Genomic DNA, 13,809 nt, shown 5'->3' on the forward strand with positions numbered 1-13,809 from the left:
AGAAACGTCAAAAAGAAAAAAAGTCACTCTAAATACAGAAATACTTATTAATTATCGTGTGTGGTGTGACTATTTTAGTTGAATAGTTGTTTTATGTACGAAGCACTATACTTAATCTTCTGGCAGTGTATAAGAATTCTGGCAGTGGAAGAATTGATATAAGTACATAAATAAGTACTTAAAACAAATTATTTAAATATTTGCATGTTAAGTATTAAAATAAAAGCACATTAAAATGAACTTTATATTTTATAATAATATATACAACTTATATAATAAATTATAATATAGGAGACACAGTATTTGTACACAACACACAAGTTACAGACCAAAACACACATGAATCACAAAACAGCACTATTACATTAAATTTAACGAATCAAACATTAACCACAACAAATAGACAAACACAAAACACAACGCAAACTCAGCAAAGAAGGAGAGGAAGGGGAAGGAATAGAGGAAGAAGGAAAAATAACTGAAGGGGAATAAATGTTCTTTTTCCTGCGAGCCGCAGGACGGAATGTTTATTAAAATCGACTTTTGGGTCGTGAAAGAGAGAACTCTCAACATTATAAAAATATACAAAAAAGGTATATTCTCGTTTTTAAACAATAAGTAATGCAATTATTTGTATAACAACTGGTAATGCTAGCTAGCCACTCACCATCGAATAAGTGCATCGCTAATAGGCCGTACTACTGTAGTATTAAAGTAGGCAGAACTAGGCCTTAGGGCAGGGCATCCGATAAAACTGATCGTGAGTTGATCGCGACCAGCACAGTCCACAGGCAATTACAACAGGTCGACTTATTGGATGGTGAGTGGCTAGCTTAAGGCAACTACTCTGATTCTGATTCTGAGGTATACTCAGAGTTGCGAGCATGTTCCCAATTTGCAATGTAAGATTCTGCAATTAACCTATCGCCTGATAATTGCGCCTTATCATAGCAATTTGGACTGTCCATGGAAATTTCGGGGTTAACCAGGATTTCATATTTTTGTTTTGCAAATTCTTTATCTTTGTAGGGAAAGTAGCAAACTTTATGTGACGGCAGTACTTTTCCTAGTATGAGATGGCCATGTTTAACCACACGACCTACATAAAGTGGTTCGAGAGTGTTTTCCGAGTAGCCGGCCACCACTGCGCCTGCTGGTATTATATTGCCGCTAGTTGGTACCCAAATACAATTGTAACCACACAGGACCTGAAAAAAGTGCCAACAAGTTAATTGATAATAATAATATTAATTGACTTAGAATTTAAACTATCCTGCCTGCCTAGCCAAGTGGCACGTCGATTCTCTTTCTACGAACGCTAACGCTTCAAAAACTAGAAAGATGTATGGGAATGACATTTGACATTCGACAGGTCACGTCAAAATCTGCCATTCCCGTACATTTTTCTAGTTTTCGAAGGGTAAAAGTAACCCTATTCTATTAACATGGGCATAGCGAGGTAAACCAAACCCCCCGACCGAAGCTTGACCGGGTCCGCTAGTTTAATTATACATACTTTATATACCTAACACAGCAAGAACTGACCTCAAAATCACTCTTTACATGTGCTTCATCACCCCATGAAATAATGGCTAATCCAAGGGATGGTACGAATTTGCCTGGTGTCAATGAACCTTCGTGTTCAGCCCTTATTATATAAAGCATTTCTTTCTCATAACCTCCAATCAGGGCTCCATTTGGAAGTATGTTATCTCCCTTGATCCACTCTAGCCCACCTTGAACCTTCTTTGGCAATAATCTTTCTAATTTTGGTGGCACTGTAAAAAAATATATAATAAATCATTAAAGTGTACTACTGGCTTGATATACCAGAATAATTAATTTCAGTAAAGTCTTTGTTTTCCTTCTGACAGGCAAGTGGAGCAGTTGGTAGTAGCTTCTGCATAGGCAGTGGATTAAATTCCCACAACTGAAAATAATTGTGCAATGAGTTTGGGTATTTTCCAGGGGTAGTTTCCATAGGGATAAGGTAAGGGTAGGGTAGGGGTAGGGTAGGGTATATGGTAGGGCTAGGTTAAAGGTAGGTTAAAGGTAGGTTGTGTAGGGGTATGGTAGGGTAAGTGTAGGGTGGGTGTAGGGTAGGGTAAGTGTAGGGTGGGTGTAGGGTAGGGTAGGATTTCACGCGGACGAAGTTGCGGGCGTCCGCTAGTAGTATAAATGAGGAGTAAAGCAATTTTGTAGAAGTAAAAAGTTATCCGCCATTATTACTTTCAGAGCTAAAGGGATTTGTGTCATATTGTGCTTGATTGATTAAGACGCTTCATACTAAATTCGTTACATTAGTATGGGTCTTCAAACAAAATTACAAATATCTTTGATAGTAGTGCGTTTATGTTAATACTTTATATAATAAAAAATGACACACTGAATGTAAAAAATGTATGATTTTTCATCTAATTACATTAAAACAACTGTAGCTTGGCAAATTCGTTCGTAACACTCCCGATGGTACGCGCGGGCCGGGGGGTGTGTAGCGATGAATGAAAAACCCACGACTGATGCACTTCACTTCCCCGCACGCACGATTTCGCACCCGCGCATTCTTTCACCTGTCGCCCGCATACCATTGGAGTGTCATTAACGAACTTGCCAAGCTGTTCTTATTTATTTTACAAACATCCCGACAATTTTTGTTCTTAATGTATCAATTAGTTGATAATGACCTTATTTAACCAAATGCATACAAACTTATATATTCAAACCTGGTCATCATCCCCATTGTACAAATATACAGGTTCTCTAAGTCTCTACGCTCTATTTTTTTTTAAGTTTTTTAAATACAATTTACCATATTTTTTTTACTCTACAATTTTTATAATAAATGCTCACTTCATTAGAGCTATATAGAGTGAAATAATCATAATTGACTGATTTTGACCTGTGACCTTTTGAACTTGAATAACTTGCAATGCAGAGACAAGATTTCATGAGGTTTTTAAAAAACTTTAAGAATATCAAATGAAAAATACAAAATATATAAATAGATGAGTTTACAGCTTATCATATCTCATTCTGAGGCAAAGAATTTGTGTTACCATTGTTTTATTGCATTAGCAAAATAAATAAATAAATTGTAAAAATAATTCCCAAAGTAAATGTTATTGGCCCATGTTAGAAAATAAAACACATAGTATCCATAATACATATTGTACAAGAAAACTTACAATATAGTTTCCAATGCACAGCTCCTCCATTGTACGCAGAAAATGTAACATATTGTATGTCTGACACAGTTATTTCTGTACGTATAAGTGGAATTCCATCATGGGTTCTGCCAAATTGTAACACAGAGTTATCCCAAGAAATCCAAAACTTAGTGAAAACTTGACTACATAAAATACTATTGTTTCCAAGGTGATTAGTGCGCTTACCACTGTTCAACCAGCACTCGTTATGTCCAATTATAACCTGCAATTAAATTTCATGAAGTTACTCTTAACTTTCTTTGGAAAAGTTTTTTTGAATTCTGTGGAAATACTCTTACTTTTTTCCCTTGCAAGAAGTTATCAAAATTTTGAAAAATATGGTAATCTGTTATAGCAAGATCAAAGGAGTGTGGTGGATTTTTTGTGGTGGATGGAATTATTTTTTGATTAGGGTTTTCAAAACAAAGAGCATGAGTAAATAGCTGTGTAAATTCGAAATTGGAATTCCTAACCCAAGAAATTTGAAATCAAAGTGGCCAGTACAATAAAATAATTTCATATGTAATATGAAATTCATTCATTCAATAATATGATATTCATATGTAATATAGGACTAGGACTAGGATAATAAATTATCCTGTATGCATGTAAATAAGGCAGATTTAGGTGCCTCGTAAGTCACTCCCTAAAGCATCAGCTAGCTACCAGTGAAAGTGCTGTCAATATCGGTCCAGCAGTTGAGAGAATAGCCAGAACAAACAGACAGGTTTGGAGAAAAATGCTAAGCCATGCAAACTGAGTCGCGGGCGTTCACTAGTGTTTGCTTAAAAGCATTTCATAGTTGAACAATATTAACATAATATTACCCAGTATTCACAATCTGCGCTCGGATTTTTAGCAAGCCCTACTGCAGCATGTGTTTCGCCTTTAACCGAGAATGCTATAGCACCGCTCGTTAGTTTATGGAATATATTTTGCTGACGAGGCCACGTCGAGAACTCTGAAATAGAAGGCAACTTGATTTAGGCAAAGCAGGATAATTGAAACATAAGATTGCATTTAATAAATACGGAAAGTATTGCTTACCGATGAGATCACCCATAGTTTCTTAGTTTCAATTTTATTAACAGAGAATATTACTATAAGCTAACCTTTATGTAAATAGATACTCAATTTACAATTAATACTTAATTCTTAATAATATACCTAACATATACTAACATTTTTAATATTATATATATTAAAAATGTTTTCATGCTAAAGCAAAACAATAATACTGATAACATTTGACATTTCTCGTCACAGTCATAACTAGGGATGCTCAATGATTATCGATTTTCGATGGTCATCGATGTTCCATGATCATCGATGTTGTAAGGAAAAACAACGATGTTGCTATACGATAAATATCGTTACATCGATGTTAACGGAATCAATAATCGATCATCGATGTTACCTACTCACGGCCTCACGCACGACCAATGCACCGTAAGAAACAAATTAAGCAAAATATTTATTAATAAATAATCTTGGATATGATACATTTCAAACGATTTCGTTGTATTTTATTGTGTAGTTATTTATCAGTGCTAAAATTATCAATGTTACCCAAAATCGATGTTTGAATTGTGATGAACATCGAACATCATCGAATATCGATGTCAACATCAATGTTTTTCAAATATCGATAATCCCTAGTCATGACAATATTAGTCTGTGGCCACATGTTGTCATCGCCCACCGGCCATTGGCCAAATGATAAAACTGGCTTTACAGTTTAAGGCTCTGAGTTCAAGCTATTTTGAGCCTAGTGGTCATGACCATGAGTCATGGCTATAGCCTGCTTAAATATAATATCCCACGATAGCTACGTTCTATTAAGCGATTTATTTTATAAACCTTTGAATTCAACAAAATATATATATTTTTTAACTAGATTATCCTTAGTTAGTTAGCTTTGGCAAATGACAACGTGACCTGGTTATTTTTAAAAAGTTTTTACACACTTATATGCATTTTATGCATTTATGCATACCATCACTCATCAGGAATGGGGTTGGCGACAAATGAACTAAGGGAGGGAATTAATTTCTACCATGGCCAAACCGGTTCGGTAACGGAATTTATATGACTTTTTGATCGATATCTCAATAACTATGAAAGATAGACAAAAAATGTAAGAGATCTATTTGTAGAGCATAACGTGTTAGCATATTAACACAGAGTTACAATAATATTACAAAATAAAAATAGTAAAAAATTACAATGAACAAATCAAAGAAAAAGAAAAATAACCAGGTTGACCAGTGCGTTCCCTAATTTTTTAAACACTAATTTTTAAACACTGTTCTTCCATTAGTAAAATGTTGTTATTGTTAATTTATAAGTATAATTCAGTCAAATCTAAAGTTAGGTTAGGTTAGAACATGATAATACGGGTGCCCGGCCGCACGCCGGGCACTTAGGTCATTCTTTATGTAGCGTAAACATATATTTCTAACGAATCTCGTACCATTACTGTTGTAGGTACTTCAATATTATATAGTACCTACCTACTAGCGGACGCCCGCGACAACTTCCGCGTGGAAATCGTTGTTAACTCCAACTCCTATTTCACCCACTTCTATTTATATTTTCACTTGCTTTATATATAATAAATAGTCCTATAATCCTTTCACAGAACATGGACGATTTATATTTAAAAAACTCTTGTGCTGGACCTATATTAACTAAAGCTAGCTAAGAACCACCGCAAGGTGACTTGCTTTAAATTAAAAAAAAACAACCGCATCGAAATCAGTCGTTCCGTCTGAGAGTTTCGATACATACAGAAAGATAAATGTCGACTTCAAAGGCTTTAAAAACAAACGTCAGCATAATAACTTTTAATAGTTAAAAAAAACTAAAAAACACGCTTTTAGCACGCACTAAAAATTACAAATATTGGATTTAAGTCACGTGACTATTTTTTTCGTATTCCTGACAGCAAACCCTTTCATTTGATATCCATATCCATATTGTCATAAACTCAGAGCGTGTGCAAAATTTCATCCTACTCAAAAACCGGGAAGTGGGTCAAAATCAAATCTTGGAATCCTAATTTGACTCAAATTATGATTCCAAGATTTGATTTTTTTACATACATAGTTACAAGTGAAGCTAATACCTATAAGCGCGTTAAAAATTTGGTACGGTTAAGAATTCAACTAGTAACACTATAAACATTGATTTTGTCCTCGTGATATGTGCAGAGTCAATGATAACTTTATACTATAGATCGGTTAAGTCCCTACAAAATCACCGCAAAAAGTGTTCCGGATAAAAGGCTACAAAACTGAGTGCAATACACAATTTTGTCTTTAATTCCATTATTTATTTATGTAGACGATATTTACCTATTATTTGTTTGAATAACGTTCGTTGTTGATTTTTTTTGTGAAATTTCCTCTTTTGAGCGCCTCGTTTTTCTTGACCTAGTAACACATCTAACAGTATGTAACATCATTGTGCAGAGTCGACAACAGACAGCGGTTCACATAGTGGCCAGCAGGCAGACCGGCACGGCCACCAGCATACTCCGCGCGCTGCTCACCGCCGCCGGCAAGGACATCCGACTGCGGACTGATGGGGTAACCAGCACACGTCATCAGCATCATCAGCATAATCATCATTTTGAGCCTTGGCTAGTTACCACCCTACCGACAAAGACGTACGGCCAAGCGATTTAGCGTTCCGGTACGATGTCGTGTAGATACCGAAAGGGGTGTGGATTTTCATCCTCCTCCTAACAAGATTGCCCGTTTCCAACTTAGACTACAACATCACTTACTATCAGGCGAGATTGTAGTTAAGGGCTAACTTGAAAAGAAAAAAAAAACAGCATCAGGATCATCTTTTTTTTATGCAATAAAGGCTAGCGCTTGACTACAATTAAGCCTGACGGTAATTGGCAATAATGCGGTCTAAGTTGGAGTACGCTTACCTAGAAGATGCTTAGTCACTCTTGCTTTGAATCATCTTTAATAATAGTAAAGCTTCTAATGATGGAAAGTTTAGATACTAATGAAACGGTTATTTCTGCCGCCAAGCTGTGTTTTGGTCTGAAGAGAACAGTTTGTGGTGAGATACAAATGTGGCTTAGCACCTACGTTTCGCACTGGGCGGCTCTTGGCGCAGCGCTAGATGTATCATAGGCTCAGACCAATTAAAGAAGGACCTGTATCGCACTCATAGTCACCAACAAAATTGTCTGTCATTATCTGAAGAAAACGAGCTTAGATTTGGTATATATCTTATACTAAACTAGAAGTTTTTGCCCGTTTTTTACACAATTCAATTACACAAAACGGTATTTTACGGAGATCTTTAACCGACGAACACGATTACAACTATTTAACATTGATACTATAGAGACAGTTTCTATATTCGCATTAGATCGTTGATCATATACTTTGACAGAAAAGTAACGTCTAGAGAGACATGTCCTATACAATAATTGGTCTGAGATCATAGGTGATGAACCGTTGACACGGACGAAACTGCAAAGTTTACAACACCCACGCAACGTCGCCTGTCTATCGGTCTTTTACCGGATATACTTCGGAAAGTGTGCACAGGGACTTTATAATCTTGTTCCTCCATTCTACCACAGAACAGTGAGACGTCGTGAAAAATGGCATCCCTTTGTTGTCGACGTTCAGTCAACTTGAACGAAACATTTTGCGTCACAGTTTCTAATTAAAACTGCTAAGAAGTGGAATGCCCTTCCGGCGTTTGTGTTTCCTAACACCTAGAATTTGTGCACCTTCAAGGCAAGATTGAATAGACATCTTCTAGCTAGCGCGCTTCATCTTGGACCTCATCATCGGTGTATCATGCATGATTGTAGTCAAGCGCAAGCCTATAAAAAAATGTGTTGCATGTCCTCGCATCGTAACCATCGCATATAAACAGAGCTATATGCGATGGTTTCCAACTTATCATTAGGTGTTTAACACCTGTTTTCTGTGGCGTGCACTTCATAGATCCAATAGGTACGCAATGCATATCCTGAGGATTCATTACGTATCTGTATTGGAAGAGGAATTTTCCATTATACGTAAAATTGGTACCTCTAGTACATATCCTAGTTAAAACCTCGTGCACGCCTCTGCAAGAGATTTACCTAATAAAAAGATATTAGAGGATGATAATGTTTAATTCTGTAACGACATCTAACATCATACACACTCTTTCCCGTTACTAAAGCTACATGTTGTTTTTTTGTACTGTTTTCCTACATTAGGTATGTCCGATAAAATAGTTAATAATACCTACATGTACTTACTATAAAATCAAAGTAAAAATAATTAAACAAATACAAGTATCGATAGAGAATCGAGCAGTCCAACTTAATAACCCTATAATCCATCTAATAGCTATCGGTTATTGCAAACGGAAACCATAAACAGTTTTCAATACAGGTACCTACGTCATAAAAAATGATGTATAGTAATTTAATCCATGCCGATTTCTTGTAAATGAAGATGGCAGACTTCTTTAAGGAAACCAATAAATTATAGACTTTATAGCTTGTGTACTAGGGTTTTGATTTGCAAGTGACGTTTATAGTAAATAGAGCTGATGCAGCGATGGTCATGACGATCGCGTGCAGCCCATGTCGCCTGGCACCGCCATCACCAGGGGGCCTCCCCCATACTGAGATTGTAAACAAAACGCACTCCAAGAAAACTTCTACTAAAAATACTGAAAATGTCTCAACCATCCATCATTCATTCGCACATTCCATTCTGATGTTTTACGAATTTACGCACTACGTGAAACTTGAAGGAACAGTAAACTAAATTCCGAAACTAGTACAAGGCTTTAATTTTAACGACATTCCGGCATCGAAAACGAGCCACCCCCTTCGAATAGAAACTAGCTAATTATCCAGCAAGCTTTAGCTGCCGAGCGAACGTCACAAAGCCAAATTTACAATGCAAATCAGTCGCGGAATATTAGTCGTTGAATTTCAAAATTAGTAATTTTAATACAACAAGTCTCAGTCCGCCCTATGACACGACTAGAGAAAGGCAGTTTTACTATGGGCGCGCACGCTCTACGCCTCGTAGCACTGTAGCGATGGACGACCAAGTACGTATAGTGTGCGACAATCCAGGCGCCAACGTCAGGTTACCTATTGCATGCGGAGAACGATCGCTATTCGATTTAATGTTATGTCGAACCGCCTACGAAGATTGCGATGCACATAAGTCTCTGAAGTATTGTTGGCTTTGTGAGTTGTGGCGGTTAGGAAGCTCCGTGCAGGCACACCGCACTGGCGTGAATAGTTCGTGCATAGACACTGCACTGTATGGATTTCAGTTCGGGTGAGGAGATTTCGATATTCGAATCGTTCCCGCCATGTCTGACGATGGCAGGGAGCGAGACGTGCCGCGTAGCGCGAGTTTGCGCGTCCGTAGCCCGCCCGCGAACCTGTCTAGGGATTTGCAAAGACTTGAGCTCAGTTTCATCGAGTTGAATAAAGAGCGCGCGCGGCAGAAGGAATGGAAAAAGCTAATTCGCGACATGGTGTTCCAGAGGGGCAAGGTCCCGCTACTGCTGGCCGTGGAGGCTGGCAACCAGAGCATGGTGCGCGAGCTGCTCAGTGCGCAGACTGCAGAGCAACTCAAGGTATGTGCCGTGTGTACACTAGCTTAATCGGATCTTGTTACAAAATCGTCTTCTAACTGTAAACTACCTCCTTGACAAATTTCATCTGTGTACGTCAAGCGGTTATTTATATTTCGTGATGAGCTTTCGGTTTCGGTTCGGTCGGAATTCCTAAATGATAAAAATGCTTGGAGGCCATTGGATTAGCTTCCACCTTTAGATAGGAAGGAAAATAAAAAAAAACTGTAAACACACACGATTTCACAATTGTAAATTATTTAATAACGAAAGATTTTTGAAATATGCAACTAATTGCTTTCTCATCTTCTGCCTTCCTAACCGATGGTAGAATCTTTACAAATAGTCAAACTTGACGTTTCATAAATGTCTGTAAAATATACCTAAAAAAAATTAATTTTGATTTTGATATTGATTTTTGAAAAGCCAATGTAGTTATTGTTAGTCAAGCTAAAGTAATATGTAAGATAATGAACCATAATATTTGTCTTCGCTGAAAAACATCGTTTCAAATGAAGACATCAGGATATTTTTATATTAGCTCGGTGTCCTGATGGACATAGCATAATGCTGAATGTAGACTATTTTGAGATCACGTGACGAGTTGTACAACTTATTTTACCTAACTATTGTGTTTTGAAGTGATAACTTTTTATGGGAGGGTAAAACGCCTCGTAACGTAACGCGTTACGCCACCACTGAGTCTGGCTTCCCTTTCTCTCACGCAAACGGCAGCAGAGTTTAAGTTATCACTTCTGTCAAGCGTCCCGAGACGATACTTTTTTTCTTACTTCTCTGTAATGTGTGTTCTTTATTATGAACTTTTATCTCTTTCTATTATTCTGATTACATAACATGAAAACAACTTGGAAAGTTTTACCTTCGTTTAGGTTTATTTCAAGTTAGATTTTAGAAATCGCATTTGCTGTCAGACTTTTCAATCAGTATGGTGTCTGCATTTGAAATTTGCATTTTTAATTAACATTGTCTTAACTCAGATTTAGAATAGTCAACTTTTCGATGAATACTAAAGCCAAACTCAATGTGGAATGTTTATCAACAAACAAAATGAAAGAAGAAAACGCATTTCATTTCATATTTAATTTATTTAAAAATGAAATTTATTAAGGACCAAGTTAATTAAAATTTCTATTATTAATTTATATGTCCGACATATAATACAAAAAACTATTAAAAATTTATAAAAAAAAAATCAATTCCCCTGCTGCGGGATATTTGAGTGCAGCAACCGGCGGTCAGGGCTCCAGAGTGAGGAATCTCCTCACAATACTCTTGACCCAGCAGATAAGCGAAAGCTTCTTAAGGTGTTAGTCGAAGCTTTTCGCTATAAGACCATTGACTGAAACAGCGAGTGAGCAAGGTTCAAGCATTTTGATACTTTTTCCTTTTCCGCTTTTACCAGATTATCGTCATGTGGAACAGTAATGTCAACAATTATTGCACGGTGCACTGACTAGCACTATATCAGGTGCAATATACAATACAATATAACTTAATCTGGTGGTTATTTCCGGGAAGAAAAAAACAAAAAACTGCAGAAATTTTGAAAGTAAAAAAACAATACTTTATGCTAAAAGAGTTAGAGTAAAGTAAATCAAAAACTAAAGTGATTTTTCGGGATTAGCCGCTCGTCTATTGGGCCCCCTAACTAATTTTGATAAAGCACGCTACGCCACTGAACTAATGACATTTTTTTATACAGGCCAGTACACCATCTGGAGACACGGCTTTGCACCTGGCTGCCAGGAGACGGGACGTGGACATGTCCCGTATACTGGTCGACTACGGCTCGGTGGTGGACGCAGTGAACGGCGCTGGTCAGACGGCGTTACATATAGCCGCGGCTGAAGGAGATGAGCCGCTAGTGAAGTACTTCTATGGAGTGCGAGCCAATGCCGCCATCGCAGACAATGAAGGTGAGATTTAACTTAACCGTCATTCGCACGAGAGCTTTTTTAACGGACGTCAAAAGCGTTCAAATACAACAAATGCTTTCCCAAGGAGGTATCGAGCAGTGTTGCATTTCAATTTGGGGTGTTGGATAAAATGCTATCAAATATAGTAGGTATAAAGTTAAATGAAGGTCTATTTAACTTTATAAGTACTATACACATTTGAAAGCTTTTCTAACGGCCGTTAAAATACTCTCGTGCGATTGAGGGCTAAGCCCTTTGGCTAAGCTACGAGTAAGTTCGCATTTTTTATTCTCAATGCTTTTTTTTTGTACAAATACTAGCAAACTCAAAGTTTTTATACTATTAGATAGTCATTAAAATTTCATTTAGTCGCTTATATAGTAGGTAAACAACGAATGTTATTTTAACAACAACCTAAATATTGTCTAAAGTGACGAGTTGTGTGTTCAGAAAGTGTAAAAACTATATACTTACCTACATATACATAAATTTTTATTGTAAGTAAACCAAAATTGAGTGTGCGCTCAGTGGAGTAGTCGAATTTGGATCACATGATTTTGCAGGCACTTAGCATAAATCTAATAGTATGAAATCGTTGAACATATTTTTTTTTTTATTCATTAACAAGTGAACGCTTACAATCTCGTTTGTTGTTTAGTGGATAATTATCGTATAAAACGATACTAGGATTTTTGGACGTTTTAGGCCTAGGTTTGGATCTGTGTAGCCTGCTACATAAAGATATTGTGCTTATAATGCCTACCGTATTTACCTGTGGTAAGAACATAGTCTAAAAAGATTTCAGCATTTATAAAATTAAAATCGTCTAGCCATCACAGCTCCTTTAACAATATAGATTAGTAAGCCTGTTTTTTTAAAGTAAGAAGGTGACAAATACTATTTTCTTACTATAAGTTATGTGACAAAGAATAGCAATTAGTCACTATTGTCTTTGTCACTTGACAAAGCTATTCGTCACTTATTAAAATGTGGTGAAACGGAACCTTAAGATTACCTTCAAAGGTACATAAAATAATAATAATAAAAGTGTCACTGTTAAGCCGAAGGCCATAAATGTAACGTTATGAAAAGATAATAATCACGTATTATGTTAGCATATGTAAATAACGAATAACGGATATATGTTACATGTCCAAAACAATGGTTAGGGCGGACGCAAATTATTATGTAAATATTCAATAGAATTCCACGAAATTGTTCTGCTTATTTTCCTTCGGTTAATAAAGATCCTATCTTTACTTACGCAAAAATTTAACGCTATGAGTTTTTCAAGGTCGCTTTACTGGTGTACTAATTTTGTAAAAACGTATAAAATTCGTTAAAAACTATTAGATTAGATTAATAGGCAGTGGCGTAGCGTGCCTTGGAGGGGCCCTGTATCTAAATTAGATGAACGGCCCTAGATACGAGTTGCAAATCTCGAAAAATCTTTTTAGTTTTACTTTAGGTACCCCTAACTCTTCCACCACAAAGTAAAATTGGTAACGAATAATATTTTTTTGTTTTTGGTTCGAGTGTGGGTATATTGCAATAAGCAGTGAAAATGCCTAAGTTTCTAATTTTCGGATTTAATAATATTTATACATACGCAGTTTTTTACGTTTTTTTTTTAGATTGTGCATAACATTTTACTAATTTTGGCTTTCTTAAGGGGCCACCTGTAGTCCGGGGGCCCCGTATCATTGATACGGCAGATACGGCGGTAGCTACGCCCCTGTTAATAGCTATTGGACGCGTTAAAATTGATTTCTCATAACGCACCACTTCTATCCTATAGGTGCTTGTACCATTTCATATTTTAAGTACCTATTTTCATGAATATGAATTTACAAATGAGGAAATATTTGATGTTTGTTAGGGGAATTTTCGAATTTTCAAAAAGTAGCCTGCTCTTCACCAAAGTTTCGTCTATTTCACCATACCAAAACTCATTAAAACTAGTTCAGCAACTTTTTATCCCTTATACCATCCGATTTTGGAGTAAAAACGTTCAAAGAGTTGCAGAAGCATAG

At 36.6% G+C, this 13,809-nt stretch overlaps 2 protein-coding genes across 3 annotated transcripts in view; one reads left to right on the forward strand and one right to left on the reverse strand.

Annotated features, from left to right (window-relative positions):
* LOC112053230 (serine/threonine-protein phosphatase 6 regulatory ankyrin repeat subunit B) overlaps positions 1-13,809 on the forward strand; it is an 81,241-nt gene that overhangs the window by 51,541 nt on the left and 15,891 nt on the right. The window contains exons 4-6 of the mRNA XM_024092592.2: positions 6,680-6,796; positions 9,750-9,842; positions 11,563-11,776. Coding sequence (XP_023948360.1) covers positions 6,680-6,796; positions 9,750-9,842; positions 11,563-11,776 — 424 coding nt within the window. The remainder of the gene's footprint in view (positions 1-6,679; positions 6,797-9,749; positions 9,843-11,562; positions 11,777-13,809) is intronic.
* Positions 231-4,435, reverse strand: LOC112053231 (uncharacterized). 2 transcript variants are annotated; one of them, XM_024092595.2, is made up of 5 exons: positions 4,254-4,435; positions 4,034-4,167; positions 3,393-3,429; positions 1,546-1,778; positions 231-1,208 (listed from the first exon to the last, which is right to left on the reverse strand). In XM_024092595.2, the coding sequence occupies exons 1-5, from the start codon at positions 4,267-4,269 to the stop codon at positions 843-845; spliced, it is 786 nt and encodes a 261-aa protein (XP_023948363.2). In that variant the 5' UTR covers positions 4,270-4,435; the 3' UTR covers positions 231-842. The 2 variants fall into 2 exon arrangements, with proteins under 2 accessions (XP_023948363.2, XP_023948362.2); XM_024092594.2 differs by having other exon boundaries at positions 3,186-3,429; positions 4,254-4,433.

This window comes from Bicyclus anynana, chromosome 9, assembly GCF_947172395.1.
Source record: "Bicyclus anynana chromosome 9, ilBicAnyn1.1, whole genome shotgun sequence".
Classification (NCBI taxonomy): domain Eukaryota; kingdom Metazoa; phylum Arthropoda; class Insecta; order Lepidoptera; family Nymphalidae; genus Bicyclus; species Bicyclus anynana.